Consider the following 22,999-nt stretch of genomic DNA (forward strand, 5'->3'; position numbering starts at 1 on the left):
ATGCAACATTTGTAATGCAGCAGGCAATCAGAATAGCCTGGTTTTATTTTTCTTAAAATGGCCAGTTACGACAAAGGCTTGCCTAATTTCATTCCCTTCGCCCACTTTGATTACTTTTTTTTACTTATCTTAACTTTCATAACCAGTTACGAGTCTCGGTAATCCTAAAATGAACACGAACAGATCAAAAGTTGTCACTTAGAATTGCATGTATATAGTTGACTATAACTAATGTGCAGTTAAAATTGGCAAGTCGTGAGGGAAACAGGAAGCTATCAATAAAATGGCTGCCGTTCTTCCGCCGCGCACCAAACGCCACCAATATTCGCGTCCGGCCCTCTTTGATCGTCCTGTTTTATTTTAGCCAGCGGTATCATATTGCACGGTTTGTGTCTATGCTGTTTACCTTTTATGCCAACCTCATGTTGAGGCAAAAGAACTGAATGTCGCAATTTAATCCAGTTACCGCTATTTGTGGTGCTTTGGGACTTCTCTGATCATTCCATTTTATGAGTCAATGGTATCATATTGCACGGCTTGTGTCTATGCTACTTACTTTTATGCCAACCACATTGTTGAGGCAAAAGAATTGAATGTCGCTTAATGCAGCTACCGCTATCTGTGGTACTTCTGTGATCATCCCGTTTTATATTAGTCAATGGTATCATATGGCACGGTTTATGTGTATGCTGCTTACCTTTTACGCCAACCAAAAATTACGCATTGCTTTTTGCGGTGATTTAATTCTGATTGTATTCTTCATAAATACTGCTGTCGACGGCTTTGTCTAGAATCACTCTTTGTTTTTGTAGTAATCTGGTGAAATGTTACAAGTTCTCAGTGCACCAGGTGGATAGAAAGAGGCTGAAGCTGTTTCCGAAGGTCGTTTGGTTCAACTACATAATTTTTCGTGACTATTGAGTTCTGTCGGCTGTTTGCCCAAGGAAGAAAAACTTGTTATCGTACTCTTTGTTTTGGCAGAATTGTCCGACCGTCCCAGCACAGTTTCACCCGGTTACAAGGCTTGTAATCATATATACATTCAACTTGTATTCCTCTCTAGCAATGAAGAAATTAGTCTATGATTCGTAAAATTCTCCAGTCAGAGGACAAGCGGTTAATGATAGTTGTTAATGATCTTGATTGAATCACCATCAATCGTTACCCGTAACCTTAGTATCTCTTCTCTCTAGTAACTTTAGTAGCCCTGTCTGTTGAAGAATTTCCAATAATTTTTGACTATTGATCGTACGAGTGACCGCTCTAAAATTAAAAAAAATTTGAGGATGTTACAACTATAAATTTTAATTTCTTCTTTCAATCTCGATTTCCTGCAATTTTTTCATTGCAAAAGATATTTTATTTGCGAGGCAAAAGATACGAACTGAGACTATATTGCGAATAGGATGAGTTGCTATTGCATTGAATCCAGCAGATTGTTTATATTTATCGAAATTGCGCACATCTGGCGTTCGAACCGGAGTTTGCGAGGAAAACCGAATGGGAAGAGGATGTGTGATCTCATCGGGAACAATGAACACGTTTCCGTATTTAGGTAAACATATGCCGATGATTGTTTTACGACAGTGTGCGTCTATTCTCCACTGTTTAATATTTTCCTTACTTGCGCTATTTTTATCTTCATTAATAGTCTTTCTGTTAAGGAAAATGTTTATATCTATAGGCCGCTTCTCTCTGCTTTTGCTCATGTAATTCGTGGTGTTCTTACAAATAAGTAACATTCTCTTTTTCTTCATTCGTTTTTTTCCTTATTATTATTTGATGAAGATTAAGCTGAGGATCGTAAGCACTTTCAACTAGTGCATCAAAAATTCGCAACGTTTCGAGTCTTTGGATCCCAAAAATTGAAGGCTATGCCTTAGAAGGCAATTGAAAAAATTAATAAAATTTCTAGGTTGAAAAGAATCTAAAAACTTTACGAGACCATCAAATAGACCCGTCTGACTCATATGGGCTTCCTAATGAAATGGCAAAATGCCATTTTTAAATCAAATGTTCATAATTTTTGCACGCAAATGGTGCTCATAAACCTTGGTAATTGACATGCTGAAACTGCGATTACGCAAAACGCCAAATATTGTTGAATGGGTCGAGCGCGCTGAGTATAGGAGGCGTAACATTGACATTGAGTTTTTGCGCGCTGATGTAATGACTGATCTGTGGCATAGACTTGAATATGATTGTATGGAACAGATCCTTTTAGAAAATTCATATTTATTACTAGTAGACAAGACAATACTTCTATATAGTTTGTGTGGTATTATTATTAAAAACATATATGGTAGAATAATTTACTACTAGTCTTCTCTGCATCGTGATCATCTGGAATTCTAGCTCCTCTCCAGAGCGGATGCCACTGGGATCCCCAGAGAAACACCGAAAAGCTTGTAGCGCACAAGGCAAATATTAAATCCGTTTGTAGACAATAAAATGTTGGAATAAGTAAACATCTAAGGATAGAAATCTAAAGAAGAGAGAAAAGAAGTATGGTCATACGCATTCCTGGCCTGTCTTTTTCACGGTACAGCAGCCATTTCTAATTGATACATAATCCTTTTTTTTGTGCACAGTAAACTTTTCACTACATACACTTAGAACGTACCGCTTGCTTTTCCCTGGTCCATCCAGCTTACTATGTGTTGTAATCAACAAAAATTATATTTCCTCATTTATTATTTTCTTCTGTATTGTCCGGTCTATTCGGTTTGCGACATCTGTAATCAACGGATATACAGACACGCATTGTATCAGTTCGGATTCAGTCTAGTCACGGTACGGTGGCAGCGAATAAAAAATTAGGCTTAGTTACGCTGTGGTCACACAAAGGTCACCAGATATCTGATACTTTAGTGGGTTTGATATTAATTGTATCAACTAGACTGTAATCTGATACTGCTCAAAGCTTTGCTTAGTTCGATTGCTGATAAAATACCGTGAGCAGCGTGCACGTTCAAGCAATTGGATATTTTACCATGATCCAATATAGGTTAGGATTCTCTGAAAAAGTTGCGGAGACGGCAATAACTTTGTGTAATAAAATAAATCTGAATAAGGGCCAATATAGGATCGTGTTCATAAGTGCGCCCCGGGTCCCTCTCCAGAGAGGTAAAGCCGAGGAGAGTACACAATCATGACTAACTAAAAGAATTACGAAAGTTATGTAAATCTAAATTACGCTCGTATAACACACACTCCCTTGTTTTTGTCGGGGTGGTTAAAATAATTATCCTTAGCACACAAATAGCTTTATGTGGGATGTATCTTCAAAGGTTATTTACATTAACATCTTGAATATTTCAAACTTCATCTGCCGATTCTCGGAATTGAACCGAAACTTGTGACGTCAATCCGCGTTCCCGGAATGTTGGGCGTTGTTAGATTTTTCTCCGATATCTGCGTAACTTTTAACTTGGTATTATTAAAAAGCATGAGAATATTATTTTTAACTCCCTCGATGTGATTTAGCTCTTCAGTCTTCTCAACTGTCTTTGTTGACAGCAGTTGGAGTACAGTTTTGAATCTTTTTGCTTTTCTCTGGTCAAAACTTTTTAAACACGAAGAGGTTCATTGTAGTATGCAGATTTTATTCCCTACAAATTAGATTCGTCCGGTTAAGTTATTGACGTTTGGATGTGATTTAAATGTTTATGTTGACGATCTTTTATACAGCAGCACACCCACAAACATCCCTAACCAAGGAACATCTTAACATTCTATCGTCAGATTTTCAATATTTCACCCAAAAAATTGAAAGTTATCTTAATGGCGGAAAGACATAGTGAACAACAAGTTTACCGATGTAAGATCAGACTAAATTTTATGAAGGAATTACCATACGTTTCCACAAACTCTTTTGACGTCCTGAACCACAAGCCAACAACATAGACAGCGTGATGTGATAATTTGTACCAGAAGTATTATATTAAATGCCTAAAAATGCAATTGAAAAAATAAATGAAATTTGTAAGTCAGAAAGAATCTAAGATCTTCAGAGACAATTAAATGGGCTTCCCGTCTAAATTATATCTCCAATTCAGGATCATATTCAAAAGGCGTACTCTGGGCTGCTCCAAGGAGATGAGGATGTAGCCCGGATAGGTATAAGAGATTCAAATGGGCTTCCTAATGAAATGGCATTTTTTTACAATTTTGATAAAAATTTGGTCACTAGTTACACAATGTGCCCCAAGGAAAAATACAACAATATTAATCTGCCTGCAACCTAGATATGACATCAATTGATGTGGATTTCAGTGGTCAATAGAGACTGCACCCGGCCATCGTAAATTCGTCGCCCACCATCCGCTAAATTGGTTCAAACGGCTCAACAGGCTTGATTAAACTCTATTTAAGGCAGAACCATGCTTTTGTTAGCACGTACTCCCTTAATAATGTTAATATGTTACGAGCTGTTATAGTCTATAGCATTTGCAGTGTTCGCGACATTTGGATTGTCTGCCGGTTTTCAAGAAATTTTGAACACAGTGTTAGCAACTATGACTTTCACATAGTGGTCAATTAACAATTTGCAATGTCGCTGTTTCTATATGCCGTGTTCTATAGGAATATTACATCACATACTCGTAGATAAAAAGCGTCAATAAAATCAAGTCTTATAACATTTAGGTCTTAAAGTATAGTCCCGAACATGTCGGCACTGGGCTGGTTAAATCTTGCAACATACATAATCACGCCTCTAGTCCGGAGGGTAGGCAGAGATAACATCTTTCCACTGACCACGATCCCTGCATACTTCTTTCGCTTCATCCACATTCATAACTCTCTTCATGCAAGGTTTCGGGTACACTTAAACCGGGCAAGGTTGTTGTAAATCTGCGGGGAGGACGCGGGCGGGCCAAGGCCTACCGTGCACCTGCCTGCCTCCCGGGCCGGCTCCCCCGCCCTGCCCCTCGGTACCCCCCTCCGCGCCACATCACGACTCTGCATGGAGGCTGAAACTATTAGTGTTTGTGGTGACCTTCAATTTGTTCTAAGATCGGGTTTTATAATTTTGTTCATTTACAATATTTTCTTGGTTCCCCAAGTAACTTTGTATATAAATATATATATGTATATATATAAGTTAGACAAGTTAAGCTTGTGGACCAGTAGAATTGGAGTATGATACTAGGTTATTGTTTTTTACTTGAGTTATCAAAAATGACGCAATTTATTCATTTTTCAACAAGCAATTATGTAATAACATCAAACATTTCGCCATTAATTTACTTTGATCTCTTTCTAGTTACTTATTTATTCATCTTGTGCGCAGTTTGATTTCCTTAAAAAACATTGCAAGCACGTGTTCGCGGAATCTACGCCGGTTTCTTCCATTTTTCTCATTTCATTAGCGAGGTAACTCAGAGAAATCTTTTGTTTTCATCTTGGAATTGCCTCCGGGTATTGTTTTAGGGTCCATTTTGTTTGCTCGTGCGAAACGTCGAAATATACGAAAATGGAATTCTGTATTCGAAGTGTTATTTCGAATTTAAACGGAATATCCATGTGTGCTGGCAATGGTGGGCGGCTGACGTCGCTATAACTCGGAATAACGATTTCGTCTGCATTATGTGGGTGTAAATGGGTTTTGGTTTACGCGACGAGGCGAGGGGCGAATTTTATGGAGTCCTTGCGAGGACGTCGCGGGGGACGCGAGGTGTGGGGGGCGCGGCGGGTTCATTGAGTGCGGCGGATGAATGGGCCGCGATGAGTCATCGGATCGATGCCGGGCCGCCCCTCCCCCCCTCTCCCCCCTTTGCGGCTGCGTGGTGCCGCCAACCTGTGCAAACCTTGCCAGCACAAATTTCTGATACCTACCTAGTTCGATTGTATTCGTTTTCCTCCAACGCTTTCGTCAATTGTGGATTGGGTATATGATTCCGACATCCAGATTCCTATTTCTTATTAACATGTTCTGTAGGATAGTCCCTTTCCAATGGCATTGAAAAGTCTATGGAACTTTTACGTCTCAGGCAGATTTTGGTATTTTATTAACCAGCCTCCTCGGGGAATAAGGCTATTCACAGGATGAGATAGAGTGTTCTTATTCTAAACTATAAACAGTACCTTAACTACATATGTTTGTGTTCACACTTTTCATAAGTTACATAAGAGAGCGTGTTCTTGTGAGATTACGTATACGCAGATTACTTGTAGAGTACACAGAAATCGTACAATATAGAGGTATTCCAGATGTGGGCGTTTTATTTGACGACTTCTTTTACGATTGTTCAAGTCTGTTATGAAATAATTTTGGATAAATACATAAGTAGGTACTTATCACTACCTACGCCTCTTCCGTAGCCTGAGACCTGATCTTTGCATACTTCTTTCGCTTCATTTACATTTATAATTTTTTTCAATCTAGCTCATCTTTCTGATCTAATTTTACATAACATTAACTAGAAGAGCCCCCGATTTGAGAAAAGACTTCAGATTATTTGTGCAAAAGCAATGTCAACTAAATTATTAATACAAAGAAAAGTAAATTAAATGAATTCTGAAATAGCCATACTAAACGTGTGGAAATTTTCAAATTTTATCACAAGTTATATCTCGTTCTTAGTAAAGGCCATTATTTGGCCGTTATAGCCATATGAAATGTGAAGGAATTCCCAATTACTGCCAAGAAATGTCCGCCCCAAGGTCACGTAACTAATTTACTATCAAGCCTTTAATGGCATAAGACATCAACATCGCACTAAATACTGTTTTATTGACCAGTAAAGATAATTAAGGTATTATCGAGAAATTGTAATTGTTAAAAATGTTTTTGTCTCTTGGAAAATTGCTAGAAATTTCCACAAGACTTAAATCTTTTGTAATGAAATGAAAATCAGATTTGTTCTCTGATTATCTGCGTGGCAAATATAAAATGTCGTCTAGGTTATTATGTTTTTAATTTTTGAAAAGTTATAATATTTTTTTTACAGAAGATGCATCATTCGACAAAATTCATTCGAAATAAGACCAATCTATGCGGTCATAATCTAAGTTTTGTGCAGCTCAAATGAAAGTCGCAGAGTCTGACATAAGTATCACAATGGCGGCTTGACAGGAAGCGCGCGAGCGCCGGAAACGCTCTGGCAGCGACGTGGAGCTCAATAAGCAATTCCATGAATTTAGATCCTGAGGAAAATACTTTATAGTCTACTGGCACAGTTATCTACTTACAAATATGTGAGGTTTGCTAGACCATTGTTGCGTTCAGGGTGTGTAGACTTTGGATCCCCACTTCTTTACTAAGTTTGTAGTTAATAAGCGTTTATTTGTACTGTCTGTATGAAAACAAAGTGCGGCATGGCCAATCGATCATGCATGCCTTGTTGCATATAGAGGTAGTTGGTGATCTTAACCACCTGATTTTACTTTCATACGTTCCTTTCGAATTGCAAAGCCAGTTTCTGACCAGATGTAAGTACCAATCCTGGTTCTATCAAGTTAACCATTTTCTCGAAGAGTCACATGACAGTCGCTTTCCAAATCCAGCAGCGTCCCTGAATAAAATAAACCAAGATTGGTAATACATACATACATAAAATCACACCTCTTGCCTGGAGGGTTAGGCAGAGACTACCTCTTTCCACTTGCCACGATCTCTGCATACTTTCATCCACATTCATAACTCTCTTCATGCAAGCTCGGCGGTTTCGGGTCCTCTTGACCTGACCCTTTACCAGGACGTCCTTAATTTAATCAAGATAAGTTCGTCTAGGTCTTCCCATTCCGACTTTTCCCTCCACACTCTCCTTGTATATCTGCTTAGTCAACCTGTTTCATTTATCCTCTCCACATGACCAAACCATCTTAACATACCCTTTTCTACTTCTGTACTTACATCTTCTGTTTGGTAATGGTGGATTCTAAATGGTTACTTCTCAGGATGCGACCCGGAATACTGATTTTCTGATCAAAAGTACTGTCGAGAACAGATAATCTCCTTCTCCTCCTATAAGTTAACCGTAAGGGTATCCCATATATTCTCTCGACTGTACCTCCTCCTAATATCGGTGCGATACCAAACTGAACGAAAGTATTGATTCAAATTCCAATACTGAATCACGCTGCCTTGTTCCAATAGTAGTTAGCAATAACAACGTATGTATGGTGAATGGAAAGGCGCTCTGTCAATGAGGCGACAGATAAATGGCTCGATCGCCACTCCGAACTGAATAAAAGTGCTCGACATGGCAACGGTATAAACTAGTGACCGTATAGAGATAGGTAATTAATTTCGGTTATTGAGGTTGGTATGTTTAATGCATGATTATTATTATAACGATGATGTGTCAAGTATTAATTGACAATGAAATTTTTTATTTCATCACTTATGTATAACCTACTTTAATTTATTTAATTATAAATGAAAATTTATTTAAATATAAATGAAAAGAGAATAGGACCACTCCATCACTTTTCCATGGATATCGTAATAGGCGACTTAGTGATGGGCTTATAAACTTGAGATTCTTCTTTTAGGCGGAGCCAAATAGCTGAACGTGGCCTATCAATATTTTCAAGACTGTTGGCTCTGTCTACCCCGTAAGGGATATCGACGCGATTAATGTCTGAATGAAAATAGCAGAAACAGAAAATATAACATATGAAGCTTAATTTTTTTCCATTCGCTATTTTGCGCGGCATTCGTAACACTCATTAAAGTATTACACCACTCGGATTTTAGGCCGCAGCCGTGTGAATGTTACTCAAATGCGCATACGTAGTAATTACACCAATGCCGGCGCTGTAATGTGTAATTCCATTATGACTTGGGTAACAACTCTGTTACTACAAATTTAGAATATATTTAATCAAGACTTGTTGTTTAAATTTATTCATTCAGTTCAATTTGTTAATAGACGTCGTTGCAGAAAACGTTATTGTGTAGGTATTTTGTTTTGACGTGTCTTCTACTTATATGCTTTGCTTTAAGTATTTTTAGACGAAATAAGCGAGATATAATGCATAAAATTTTTGAAATTATTCTTTATATGTGAAACAACATGATGCTTATTACGTTAAACATTACTTTAAATAAAGCAAAAGGTAGGCGAAGTAATAACACTCTAAACTAAATAAACTGAAGTTATATGACCTTCCAAATAATACTTCGTTTGATCATTTCATTTCAAGATAATTGTTAGTCTACACTAAGATCTTCTCAACTCTGACACTCGCCTCTAGCACTCAGATGGGTACTATGTATTATACAATCCTTTAGGTATTGTACATGTACCATTGGTTATAATTTAAAGTACCTTTGAAAATAATTTTAGAGTATAGGTAATAAATATAACATCATCATCCCCTGTTCCCGTAGCGGAGCACGATCGACGCCGTTTTTATCGCGCGAAAACAATCGCTGTCCCTTTTTACGTCATAATAAAAAGCGAAACAGCTATTGTTTTTCGCGCGATAGAAACAAGAGTCGAGCGTGCCATGCTGGCATGGCTGGCGTTAGTCCCGGTTGCATTGTTACTTTTTGGAAGAAGAGACCACGATCGGACTGACTGGACTTTGTCGGCTCTGTGGCGCAGCGGTAGTACGCTTGTCTCTGACACCGGAGGTCCCGGGTTCGAATCCCGGCCAGGGCATGATGAGAAAAGAACTTTTTCTGATTGCCCTGGGTCTTGGATGTTTATCTATATAAGTATTTATTATAAAATATAGTATCGTTGGGTTAGTATCTCGTAACACAAGTCTCGAACTTACTTCGAGGCTAACTCAATCAGTGTAATTTGTCCCATATATATTTATATATATTTATATTTATTTATTTACTGATCACACAGATAGTATAATTTAAATAAAGTTCATTTTTAAAAAAATATGTAGGTAATCATAATTAAAGGACAGAACTTTTGCACTGCATCAAGCAACTAATACAACAGCAACTTCTAATGATCTGACTGACCCATTCCAGGATACATATGATGAAATATGGTCAAGAGGCGCATACCAGGTTCCTCTCCAGAGTGGTAATAATATAACCGAGATTAACATTAATATTTGAGTGCGAAAGAAAGAATACCTATAAAACCATGTGTATAAATGTTTGCGGGTTAACAAACGCGCAATTGTATTTAATTGGGCAATTGGTTTGTCGACAGGCGAGTTTGCTGACTTCCACCGCGCCTATCCAGAGTGGTGCAGCGAGGCGGGCGCGCAGCATGTACCCCACCTCCCCCTCATGGGACTACGGTCAGTATCACCTTAAGAATAAGGTCTAACTTGCCTTGACGGAGCGTTGTCATTCGATCAGGGCTGTCTCTAGTTGCTTACTGTTTTTATGGATGTAACATAAAGTCTAACGTGCATTGATGGAGATGTTAGCGATTAGGGCTGTTTTTATTTTCTACAAAGCAGATTCTGTCATGTTTTCAGTTTGCCGGGATTCATTATTTTGAGGTTTAACTGATAGTTTGACACAAGTGTCAATCAATACTTGAGTAAGGAGTCATCTCCATAATGAAACGAATGTCAGATTAGTTTGAGATGATTGTACTCTTAGAATATTCCAATGTAAAAAGTCCTGTCACCCAATCTCCCGATAGAACAATTATATCGCTATGGCGACGAGCCTTTTTTAGGTCTTACGACCATCGGAGAACAGTTTCAGACTAACGATTATTAACAAGAGCTCGATCTCCTCCTACATTTTACCTTTTAATATTATGAATACTTAATCGAAAGCACACATTAGTTTTAATACTAACCGATGCTCTTACGTTGAGGGAAAACATCGTGAGTAAACCTGCACATTAGTCACTGGATGTGTAACCATGATCAATCCAATACGGGTTAGATTCCCCTGCAAAGGTTGCGGAGGTCAGACGGGAGACGCTTCGTGTAAAAACCTGACTCACCCAAACCAGGATCCATGGTCAAGGGCATACCCTGGGCTCCTCTCCAGAGTGGTGAGGATGGATTTGGTCCCGCTAAAGCCAGAAGGAAGAAAACTAAATCCGAATCCGATTAGCAGTTACCCAAACCCGGAGATACCAGAAACTTGGCACTTGGCAGCCCTACAGATGATGGATACGCTATCTCCGACCGTGACATCATCGACGCAGGTCGACCAGGTCCATATAGCAATTTATAATACCCGGATCAGAGCATAATCGCAATGTTTGACAAAGAAGCTTACCTCTATTGATCTCGTGTTATGTTGTTATTCCTAGTTTGGTATTGTATCACGCTGGTCTCGTCTTATCTTGCCAACTGATTTGAATCCGATAATAATTAAATTTTACGTGTTTGCTGTCCCGCTAATATCTTCTTTTATTGTGCGCTCGATCATTGTCAAGGTAAATTCAAATATCAAATTCAAATAATTTTTTTTTATAAATTATTATAGGATACTTCATATCGCTTAGTAATTGTCAAATCTTTTGGTTTCACAACATTTTCTTTCAGTTTTTCAAAATCCCGCAAGGGATAGTGACGTGTATGTATGTATGCACAAAATTTAGCATTGATGTGATTTTGCTGTATCTTTTGCCGTGTCAAACACATATTTCCTCGTCCTTTCTCGGTGTCTTCAATGTCAGTTAATAAAACAATGTCAAGATATCCTATTTTTAACCCATAACATGTTTAACTTTGAGGCGGAAGATTACCCGGGGGGCATTCGTCCCACTTCATTACGTCATCTAACTTTCCTCATTATCAACAATGTTATTTCTAAATTTAACAGTATTCAATTCATGTCTCTCAATTTTTAGAAACGTAAGATAAGCCAACCCCTTGGCACGTTAATTACTTGCCCGGAGTCGCACGCGTGGGAATCGGATTTCATGCGCGTGAGACGTTTTCCTTAATCGTGTCGTGACGGCGGAAAAAGTGGCCATCGCATCGGCCGGTTCCGGCACGACCGGATCGAGAGCCGATACCGGCTTTCTAGATGCCATCAGAGATGTTTCATTTTACTTGTTTCCCATAGGACTTGAAACTGCAGAATGATAAGTTACTTATAAATCAGTCAGGTTTTAGCTGTAATTTAAAGAAAGGCTAGGATTAGTACTTACCTGCTGTTGTTGATATGAGCTTAGTCGATCAGCCATGTCACAAAAAATCTACAAACATAAATACATAAAATCACGTCTTGTGATTGCTTGCGGTGTACAAACTTTCGCATTTATAATATTAGTAGGATATTTGCTCTAATTTTACATATAGCAAACATTTCTAAGCCACATGCCAAATCTGTCACAGCAAGAGCATCACTCCAAATTATGTCTTGAGCAAATCATTAAGATTAAAACCTATGAAGAAAATTCAATTTGAAATTCTCTATGATAAGAAACACATAAAGAGAAACCAATGGTGCAAATCAATGGTGAGAAATGGCACATAGTTACGCGTGTGATCAAATCCATTGCCAAATCGTTAATTTCCACCGTGGTACCAGGGGATGCGGTTGAAACGACCTTGTCGTCTCATTTAATTGACCAGCCGACTCGCGTAATAACCCGCTAAATGCTTCAAAGAACTGGTAGTTAGCCACGTTCCCATGGCATAAAAACCAAACAGTTTCAAACTGCTATGTAAGAGAAAACCTAGTATCCATCAACGCGTATCGAGCAATTATAATAATTAAACTTGTGGTACTGCCTCCCCATAAGGAGAGCTGATTGCTGCGTGTGCGCATATAGAGTTGAAATTGGTCGACGTTTCGTAGGCCGTTTCCGAGTAACAACGGTGGTGAATGATGACGGATGTCGGGTGTATGTCATCAGTTAGGTTCCGAGACGCGGCACACGCTTGTCTGCAAAAAGTAGGAACGTTTCATGAGACCCGGTAAAAATATATCACTTGACACTTTAATAAAAACCAAATAAGTTTCTGATCTCAAACGGTGAAATTATACCTTTAGACTAAGGGATAGGCTTGTAAACTTGGGTTTCTTCTTTTAGGTGATAGGCTAGCAACCTGTCACTATTTGATTCTCAATTCTATCATAAATCCAAATAGCTGAACGGTGAAATAGCTGATTGGTCTCTTCGTGACTGTTGGTTCTGTCTACTCCGCGGGATATAGACATGATTATACCTTTAGATTCCTTTTCACGTCACTTATTACCTCGGCAATTGTTAATTCAATTGTTGTCTTTTTGTGGTGTGTGTGTATGTGTGTGTGTGTGTGGTCTTTGAATGGAGTCATACAACGTCAATGTCAAATATTCCATTCATACGTACATATTTGTTCAAGTGTAATTAGGGTTGCGAGATTGAAGTACGATGTATGAAAATTATAGCGTGTGGAAAAAAATGAGAAATTTTAGTGGTGATTTACAGAGTTTTGGTCCAGAGCTACTTAATACCTTATTTCTCCTCAAATTATACGCAGTGGTAACATACATTTAAGCACCCTGTTGGGCGCTTAGCTAAAATAAGACCTCTCTATATTTCTTCCTGTAATTGTCATGTCATGACAGTTCATCATATAATTCTGACTTCTAATCATATAACCCAAAGCAGAGTTTGAACATTTTGCACCAAAACAGGATTTTTCCGCCCTTAGCAGACTCGATATTTTCTTTATTCATCACGGTTCTTCAGACAATGCCACAACTAAGAACTAGTTCTTAAAGATGAGCTGACTTGGTGGTACCCCTGATTCCGATTCAGTTTCACACACAAATGTTAATCAAGCAGATTCGCACGGTGAGGCTAAAATTCGTAAAGGTCGTTAGAACGCCGCCGTGGCGACTGCTGTTGTCGGACCCGCCATTGTTTCAATGCCGACGTCACAATCTCAGGAAAAATTACATGTTTTAGTATTCATTATAAGACATGTTGAAGTAATTCTTACCCTGTCTTAATAACGTGTGGAATATAACAGCAAAACGAACTGGTAGAAATTATTGGGAGAGTATTGCAATACAATGATCACTAGAGATCGGATAATCGGATGCATATTTACCTAAACTAATATTTTGGCTAAGAAAGTATGGAGGCGGCTTCTTGCTTTCGGGATTCCAATTATTTTGAATCCCGGAAATTTTATTAAACAAGGAATTGAAACTTATCGTATATTAGGTATAATAAATACCTTTATCAACATAAGTGATGGATGATCATATTTATTAAAAAATTACCTACCTACCGGAATTTTAGGTAAATATGCATCCGAATATCCGATCTCTGATGATTACACCAAATTAACCAAAATATATGTAGAAAGATAAAGGAAATGAAAGGGGAAAAGGAAGGGACTGACCAGTGAGATGGCTAGTGACAGAGGTAATTGGAAAAAAACTAACATACTGTGCTGACCCCACGTAAAAAGAGGGAAAAGGTAACTTAAAAGAAGATGTCTTGATATGACTTTTTGACATAATATACTATAAATTAGTTGCTTCATCAGATGTGCGAAGTAAATTTATATCTTTACGTATCATATCCGACAAAATGTTAACCAATTATCACGGAGTGGAGCTTAATTTCTGTAAGTAAGCCTTGCTGTGTTTAAACAAAAGTGTAGAAACCTTGCAATTACTACTAGCCGCTAGGTTACACAACATTACACTTCGCATTTGAACAAGCAAGTGAAATAGTACGTTGAACGGACCGCCATTCATGCGGCAGGCGGCCAATGCGCATGCGCGCCTCCGTTCACTATTCTCTGCGCAGAACGAAACTGTTAATGAAATATTAGCGGTGAATGAAGTATAAAACTATGAGGTATGTCATGTTTCGAACGGATTACTTTATGAACGAAACGTAATGTTTGTTCTTATTTACCGGTTCGATTCTCGTACCAATGTAAGTTTCCTGAAGATTTTTCATGATATTTTCTTGATTTCCAAACATTACCCCTTGCATGAATCAACTTACTTACAGTCATGTCTATATCCCTTGCGGGGTAGACAGAGCCAACAGTCTTGAAAAAACCGAAAGGCCACGTTTAGCTGGTATGGCTTTATGATCGCTAGCCCATCGCCCACAAGAGGAATCCCAAGTTTATAAGCATGTCCCTAAGCCGCCTTTTACGATATCCATGATTGAGATATGGAGTGGTCCTATTCTACATAAAGTGTCGGGAACCACACGGCACATAAATTAACCTCTTCATTAATATTTGACTACAGATTACCAATTTTTTGTTAATAGTTTTTTTTTATTTTTTGCTTTAGCCCCCCAAAGTTCATAAACAATTTTTTTACACTATTACAAAAACTTTAGTTAGTTTTCATATAAAGAAATACCACGATTGCTGCGTGTGAGTCGAGTTGAATGAATGAAACTGCGTCGCTTCCTGTTGCTGGCCGTGTTTGCGTGTGCATTGAGAAACTGTTTCTTGACGAGTGAAGAAACCATTCGATGTTTTTTGCTTACTGTTTCAATATATGAACTATCGTTTATGTATGTTTGTGATATTGCTGAGAAGTCAATGTGTGCGATCTAAATATATTTAAGATCGATAGAAGCTAAAAATGTGATTTTAAGAATTTCTGTCTGTCCGTACATACATGTGGTCACGTTCAGCTATTAGGCTTAATGATAGAATTGAGATTTAAATAGTGACAGGTTGCTAGCCCATCGCCTAAAAAAGAATCCCAAGTTTGTAAGCCTATCCCTTAGTCGCCTTTTACGACATCCATGGGAAAGAGATGGAGTGGTTCTATTCTATTTGTATTGGTGCCGGAAACCACACGGTTCTATCTGTCCGTATGGTTTGTAATTGCATCACGCGAAAACTTCTTCCGATTTGAATTTGGTTTTCTCAAATGAGTTCGTTTGGTTCAAATCTTGGCTCCCCCCCACTAATCTAAGGGGCCTATCCAGGGGATAACCTTTTACTTTGAGTACCTACATTTAAACTTAATTCAGAAACAGCTAGTTCTCATAAAAATTATGAGTTATACAAACTGTTACGACTAATATTTTCTACGTCAGAATCCACCACTCAATTTTTATTCGCGATTCGTTTAATGATGTTTAAACGCCTATTAATACCCCACTTTGACGGTGTAATAATAGCTTTGTAACACGAAATTTTCCCTGAGTTTTTGCTCACCTAATTGGGTCGAGCTTCCTACCACCCACGAGCGGTGTTGCCAACGCCAGGAGAGTAAATCTGTAGATCACGTATAAAAACGTACATACTTAAAATCACGCCTGTACCCCAGAGACCCCACTGCGATAGAGCTAAATATTTCAACTTGAGACCTTCGCTGCTTCTTTTTCGCTTCATTCACATTTTTTAGTTGCTTTCTGTAGAATTTTTCGTAGCAAATAAGTGCATTGTCTAAAAACCTATAGATATGAAAACTAATTTGACATTGAAAAAAACTGGTAGATGTACAACTAAAGTTGCGGTGTTGGCCACACTGCCCACGAGTGAGCTGTCTGCCGGCTCCCTTTCACGATAACTTATCCACAACTATAAATAGCAACATTCAAATTTATGGTGTAAATGTAATGACGCCCACGCAAGGCCGCGGGCGAAACGGCGGTGGGTAAGGCCGGCTGAACAGTGGCTGTTTTTAGAGCGATTTTCGTTATAAATTTTAATTTATTTATTTGGTACCGTGTGATGCCCGGCACCAATACAAAAGAGACCACTCCATCTCTTTCCCATGGATGTCGTAAAAGGCGACTATGGGATAGGCTTACAAACTTGGGATTCTTTTTTTGACGATGGGTTAGCAACCTGTCACAATTTGAAGTAAAATTTAGGTCCTCAAGAATGTTTGTTTCTTTTTTTTTTACGTCTTGGATAGATATTTTTATAAGTTTTTAATTTCAAAGCATCAGTTGTCAATGTGGAATCGAATCTACCTTAAAGTTAGATCACACTGAGTAGAGTGATACCAAAATTCGACTTTATACACAAAATGATAGGTACACATTTATTATGCGTCGCGCGCGTGGCGTCTCGTGTCGATGTGAACTGACCTTTACAGTACGTAAGAATTAATCAATGAATAACTTCTATTTTTATTGCGAACCCCGTCCTTAAACGGGAGCGGTGCGTAAAAGCGGAGGCGGCGATTAATTGACCGCCAAATGTTCGCGTGTTTTGATCCGAAACTGATAAAAATGCTGGATGACGCGATCGTCTGCTTTATGTAATCCGCCACTTCCGCTTAGCAGAGTGATGTTCATTCTCGCAGTCTGTAATTTTGTAATAAATATTGGTTTTATAATTAGAAAGGAGCTTAGGTTGAAAAGATGGATGTTCGTGAAACATCGATAGAAAAGGGCACTGAAGACATAGTATGATGATACAAAAAGGTCAGGTAAAGGGTCAGGTCAAAAGTACCCGAAACCGCCGAGCTTGCATGAAGAGAGTTATGAATATGGATGAAGCGAAGGAAATATGCAGAGATCGTGGCAAGTGGAAAGAGGTAGTCTCTGCCTACCCCTCCGGGAAAGAGGCGTGATTTTATGTATGTATTTATGTATGTATGACAAACTATATACACACATCACGTTTTATCCCTTGCGGTGTAGACAAGGCCAAAAGTTACAAAACTGAGGTACGATTTTTTTGCTGGATAATTTACTGATGTACTTGAGAATCAGATATACATAGTGACAAATTTTATAAACTATATATTTCGTCCCGGCCTTGTTCACCCACCGTGCTAAGTTTTGGTCGTCTGATGTCACTCACCCACTCACTACGGCGTTGGAATATGTCAAAGGATTGTTTCTGAGACCTGACATTAGAATTGTCGAGTTTACATACTCGTACAAACCACGGCCCACCAGAGCCCACGTTATTAACATTTTCTCAGAAATATACTTATGAAGGTTTGTTTATGCTGTGGTTTTTGTTTTTTTTTTCTTTAATGAGCATTTGGCAAAAGGTCAGGTCAAGAGTACCCGAAACCGACGAGCTTGCATGAGTAAGTAAGTACTTGCAAGAGCGAGATAAGTATGCAGGGTTCGTGGCAAATGAAAAGATGTAGTCTCTGCCTACCCCTCTGAGAAAGTAGCGTGGCGTATATATGTATGAGCAATAGTTATTCTGATAATTTAAACATTGGTCACAAGAATATTTAGATCCTAAACTGGTACTAAATGGGTTCACAATTTTTCGTCTATAACCTCAAAAATCACTTCTTTCTCTTGTCTATTGTAAAGCCTCCCTATTTTATCAGTCCGTCTGTATGTATGTGCTGACTGATTTATTTCCTGTTTAAAATGTTAGAAAGATGGTTTTCTGAGAAAGATAAATGCTATTCGTGCGAAGCGAGGGCTGGTCGCTAGTTTTATGATAAAAAAAAAATTATATTGGAACCATAGAGACAGTTTTCGAAACGGCTTACATTAGCTATCCTAGTGCATTGATTTTGTTTTGTCAGTCTGTTTCTTGAATAAATTTTTCCCAAGCGCTTTCGCGTGAAATACTTATCGTATATCAGCCATGACAAGGTCGGAAGGCCGCTGAGGGATTCGACCCAGCCTTGAGCCGCCAGCCGCAGGCTCAGGGCACCCTCATTAATTTCGTATTAGTTTCCTGTCGATTTCATTTTCTTTATTAATTTATTCATAAAATACCAGCTTTTGTTCCGAGACATTTGAATTGCTGTTTCATGTGAGATGTGCATAAATAACACTGAACTTACATTTATTTTTTAGGGTCCCGTACTAAAAAGGGTAAAAACGGAACCCTGTTACTAAGACTCCGCTGTCTGTATGTCCCCGTCTGTCGGACACCAGGCTGTATCTCATAAACCGCGTGATAACTAGAAAGTTGAAATTTTCACAAATTATGTATTTCCGTTGCCGTTAAAACAATAAATTAGAATAATAAAATATTAAGGGGGTCGCCATACAATGTGCCGTTTGGTTTCCGGCACCAATACAAAAAAGAATAGGACCTATCTCTTTCCCATGGATGTCGTAAATGGCGACTAAGGAATAGGCTTACAAACTTCGGATACTTTTTTTAGGCGATGGGCTAGCAATCTGTTACTATTGAATCTCAATTCTATCATTAAGCCAAATAGCTGAACAAGGCCGATCAGTCATTCCAAGTCTGTTGGCTTTGTCTACCCCACAAGAGATATAGGCGTGATTGTATTGTATGTATGTATGCATGCAAACGTGATGATGGTACGGAACCCTTCGTGCGCGAGTCCGTCTCACACTTGGCCGGTTGTATTTTAGTTTTCATGAAAGCCAGCGGTTTTAATATTTCTAAGTGGTTTAAGTTCTCCATGTGTGGGAGAATGGTGTTGCTAACTAAATTATTTACTCGAGATTCGTGCAACATCTGACCTTTTAAAGGGTGAAAATTTTCATGATTGAAACCTTCCTACGGAATCACTTTGCTAAATCAAAATTGTCAATACATTATGTACGTTAAGACATAATATATCTATGTTTGATTATCATACTATAAGTCAGTTTGAATATCTGTCAATCACATGTATTTATGTACAAAAAAAACATAAAGACATACAGACTCGGCTTTAAAGTCTTTTGAAGATTGTAGGCTTTGTCTACCTTTGTTTGGATAATTGTGGAGTTGACGCTATTGAAGAAAATGCTGCAGAGCAGTTGTTACCACTTCTTCTGCAATTAGGCTTTGGAAGCGGCAGTAAACTTAGTTAAGACAATTATTAAGTGATATTGAAAGGTCTCATAATAATGAATAAAAATTTTAATTTGAATTTGACTCCTTAAGGCTTCTATTGGTGTCGGGAACCACACGGCACAAGTATTGAGAATCTATGTAAAAACTGTACGCCTTGTCTGAAGTAAAAAAAAATAAAATAAAAAACGAACCGTCTACACACAGAAAAAGTATAAAAGAAAATAAATATTACAGCTCTTTAATTGGCAACAATGGAGCTTACAATTTTATTTCTGGAATTCCCTAACGAGTTGGTATTATAAATATAATGATATATAAAAAGAAAAATACTATTTTTTAAGGTCAAAAGACGTTTATCTCTTGTATATTTGGACGCCTTGGACGAGTGGTCACGCGAGGTAAGGACCACTCGTGTTACACGGCCGAATGACGTCAATCAGAATTGCACGCGAGAATGTAAAGGACCTATGTATGTGTGCGATGATCCCTTCGTAAAGACCATTCACTCTCTTCAGTGTACATACATATATCCCTTGCAGGGTAGATAGAGCCTGCAGTCTTGAAAAGACTGAAAGGCCGCGTTCTTGCAGCTGTGTGGCTTAATTATAAAATTGCAACGCTTACTAATCTCCCTTAGTCGCCTTTTACGATATCCTTGGGAAAGACATAGAGCGGTCCTTTTTTAATGTGCCGGTAGCCACAATGTCTTCAGTATTGTTGATAAAAATTGTAACTTCAGGATATAAATGGGAATGAACGTTACATTTTATTTGTATAATGTTTTGTTTACCTATATTTAACCGCCTACAAAAACAAAAAGGTGGTTCTGTGTATGTATAGTTGTATGTATGTTATATGTTGTATATATGTAGGTATGTTTGTTTGTCCGCTATTATCTCGCGTTTCGCTGGACCAATTTTGATGCGGTTTTCAGGAAAGTGTTTGTTGTTACACATTGGAGAAGGTTATAGAAATTTAACCGACTTTCAAAAAGGTCGGATGTCGATTGAGAGCGGTTTTCTTTCTAGAAAAGTTATTTGTTGTTATGTACCATTTTAATTAGCAATAATTGACTAATTACTCTTTTATCGAAGCGAATAAAGTTGTTTACGTGTCTTCTCGTATTTTATATATACATATATATATTTTTTTGTATAAGATAACAGAATGCATGTTATTACAAATTAATTAAGCGCTTATTGTTGCAGTAAATCGTAAACAATGTCATGTGTATGACCTTATGCACTCATTTGTAGGGTTTGTGTGATAGATAGGTCCATTTGTGACAGCTGCGGTCTCCAGCGGCTATTGTCTCGTGAATTATATCCTCGATTATTATGTTAGGTAATACATGGAAATGACCGTGTTACATATAATGATGTCTGTATCCCTTGCGGGGTAGACAGAGCTAGCAGTCTTGAAAGACTGAGAATGGGACCACTCCATGTCTTTCCCATGTTTGTCGTAAAAGGCGACTAAGGGATATTCTTATAAACTTGGGATTCTTCTGGCGATGGGCTAGCAACCCGTCACTATTTGAATCTCAATTCTATCTTAAAGCCAAATATCTGATCGTGGCCTATCAGTCTTTTCAAGACTGTTGACCCTGTCTACCCCGTAAGGGATAAAGACGTGATCATATGTATGTATGTAGATAGGTCCATTTGTGACAGCTGCGGTCTGCAGCGGCTATTGTCTCGTGAATTATATCCTCGAATATTATGTTAGGTACCTACATGGAAATGACCGTGTTCCATATAATGATGTCTGTATCCCTTGCGGGGTAGACAGAGCTAGCAGTCTTGAAAGACTGAGAATGGGACCACTCCATCTCTTTCCCATGTTTGTCGTAAAAGGCGACTAAGGGATAGTCTTATAAACTTGGTTAAGTCTTTTTTAAGGCGATGGGTTAGCAACCTATCACTATTTGAATCTCAATTCTATCTTAAAGCCAAATATCTGATCGCCTATCAGTCTTTTCAAGACTGTTGGCCCTGTCTACCCCGCAAGGGATATAGACGTGATTATATGTATGTATGTATGTATTATTCTCATCAACCATCTGCTTTGTGTGTGTGTGGTTCCCGGCACTATTACAAAAAAGAATAGGACCACTCCATCTCTTTCCCATGGATGTCGTAAAAGGCGACTAAGGGATAGGCTTATAAACTTAGGATTCCTCTTTTAGGCGATGGGCTAGCAACCTGTCACTATTTGAATCTCGGTTCTATCATTAAGCCAAATAGCTGAACGTGGCCATTCAGTCTTTTCAAGACTGTTGGCTCTGTCTACCCCGCAAGGGATATAGACGTGATCATATGTATGTATGTATGTATGTAACCATCTGCTTTGCTGAACTACCAACTCAACACTAGCATCGTCTAAAGTTCACTCCGCTATCTACACCCACAACCCTGTCATGGTCCCCCGACGCGGATGCAGCGGCCGCCGTGATGTCACCCGGCGCAGCGGCACACAGATACGTTTGGTGGCCGCCGCCGGCGCCGGCGCAGTATCGCCGAGGGTTATCAGCGTGACGTCAACTTACAGTACGACGAGACTTAACATCGGCGCAGATCAAAGCCGCGCAAGGAGAGCCGTTCGTTTTACAATTTCGACGAATTTCAAAATTGGAATTTTGTCATTTGAACCGCCTTTCGAACAGTGATATACCAAGCGATGTTGGCTTTTGTTTTCCGTTTTGGAAATATGTATGTATCTGTTGTTCTGTTAATCTGGTGCAATAAAGAGTAAGTAAATAACTACGTAGAAAAGTGCGTGCGATGATAAACGGTGACACATCATTCTTATAGTTTCAAGTATAGTTTGGCATTCCTTTTGTCATATTTTATATTATTTCGATTTTTTATGGATTTACCTGTTCTCAACGGAAGACTTCTATATTTCGCGTATTATGTCCGTATAACGTAAAAGGCGACTAAGGGATAGGCTTTTAAAACTTGGGATTCTTCTTTTAGGCGACAGGCTAGCAACCTGTGACTATTTGAATCTCAATTCTGACTCAAAAGACTGTTGGCTCTGTCCACCCCGCAAGGGATATAGACGTGATTATATGTATGTACGTCCGTATTGACATTAATCTCCACTTTGAACTCATCACTAAAACATCAACACATACATAACACGATTTTGAATAACAAAACGCCAACTCTGCCACGATAATCGGTGCGCCGTCAAATAATGTTTAGTCTCTGTAATAACCTCCTCTGTGTCGTAGTACCTATGAGCTCATTCACGATTTTATCCGGCGACCTCGGTCACGGACGTATTTCGTTCGCCTGCCAGCCGGAACCACGCTTTTTTTTTATCATCGTTGTAAAAACTTCACCCGATCTTCCACTGTTTTGTATGTGACTGGATAATCAATGGATGTGACGAGATCGGTTCAATTTTACAAAGCACT

At 38.6% G+C, this 22,999-nt stretch overlaps 1 protein-coding gene across 2 annotated transcripts in view; it reads left to right on the forward strand.

Annotated features, from left to right (window-relative positions):
- LOC106130237 (dual specificity protein phosphatase Mpk3) overlaps positions 1–22,999 on the forward strand; it is a 43,448-nt gene that overhangs the window by 4,090 nt on the left and 16,359 nt on the right. For both annotated transcript variants that reach the window (XM_013329038.2, XM_060945144.1), the window contains exon 2: positions 10,131–10,221. In XM_013329038.2, coding sequence (XP_013184492.1) covers positions 10,131–10,221 — 91 coding nt within the window. The remainder of the gene's footprint in view (positions 1–10,130; positions 10,222–22,999) is intronic.

Source organism: Amyelois transitella, chromosome 7 (genome assembly GCF_032362555.1).
Source record: "Amyelois transitella isolate CPQ chromosome 7, ilAmyTran1.1, whole genome shotgun sequence".
In the NCBI taxonomy this organism is placed as follows: Eukaryota; Metazoa; Arthropoda; class Insecta; order Lepidoptera; family Pyralidae; genus Amyelois; species Amyelois transitella.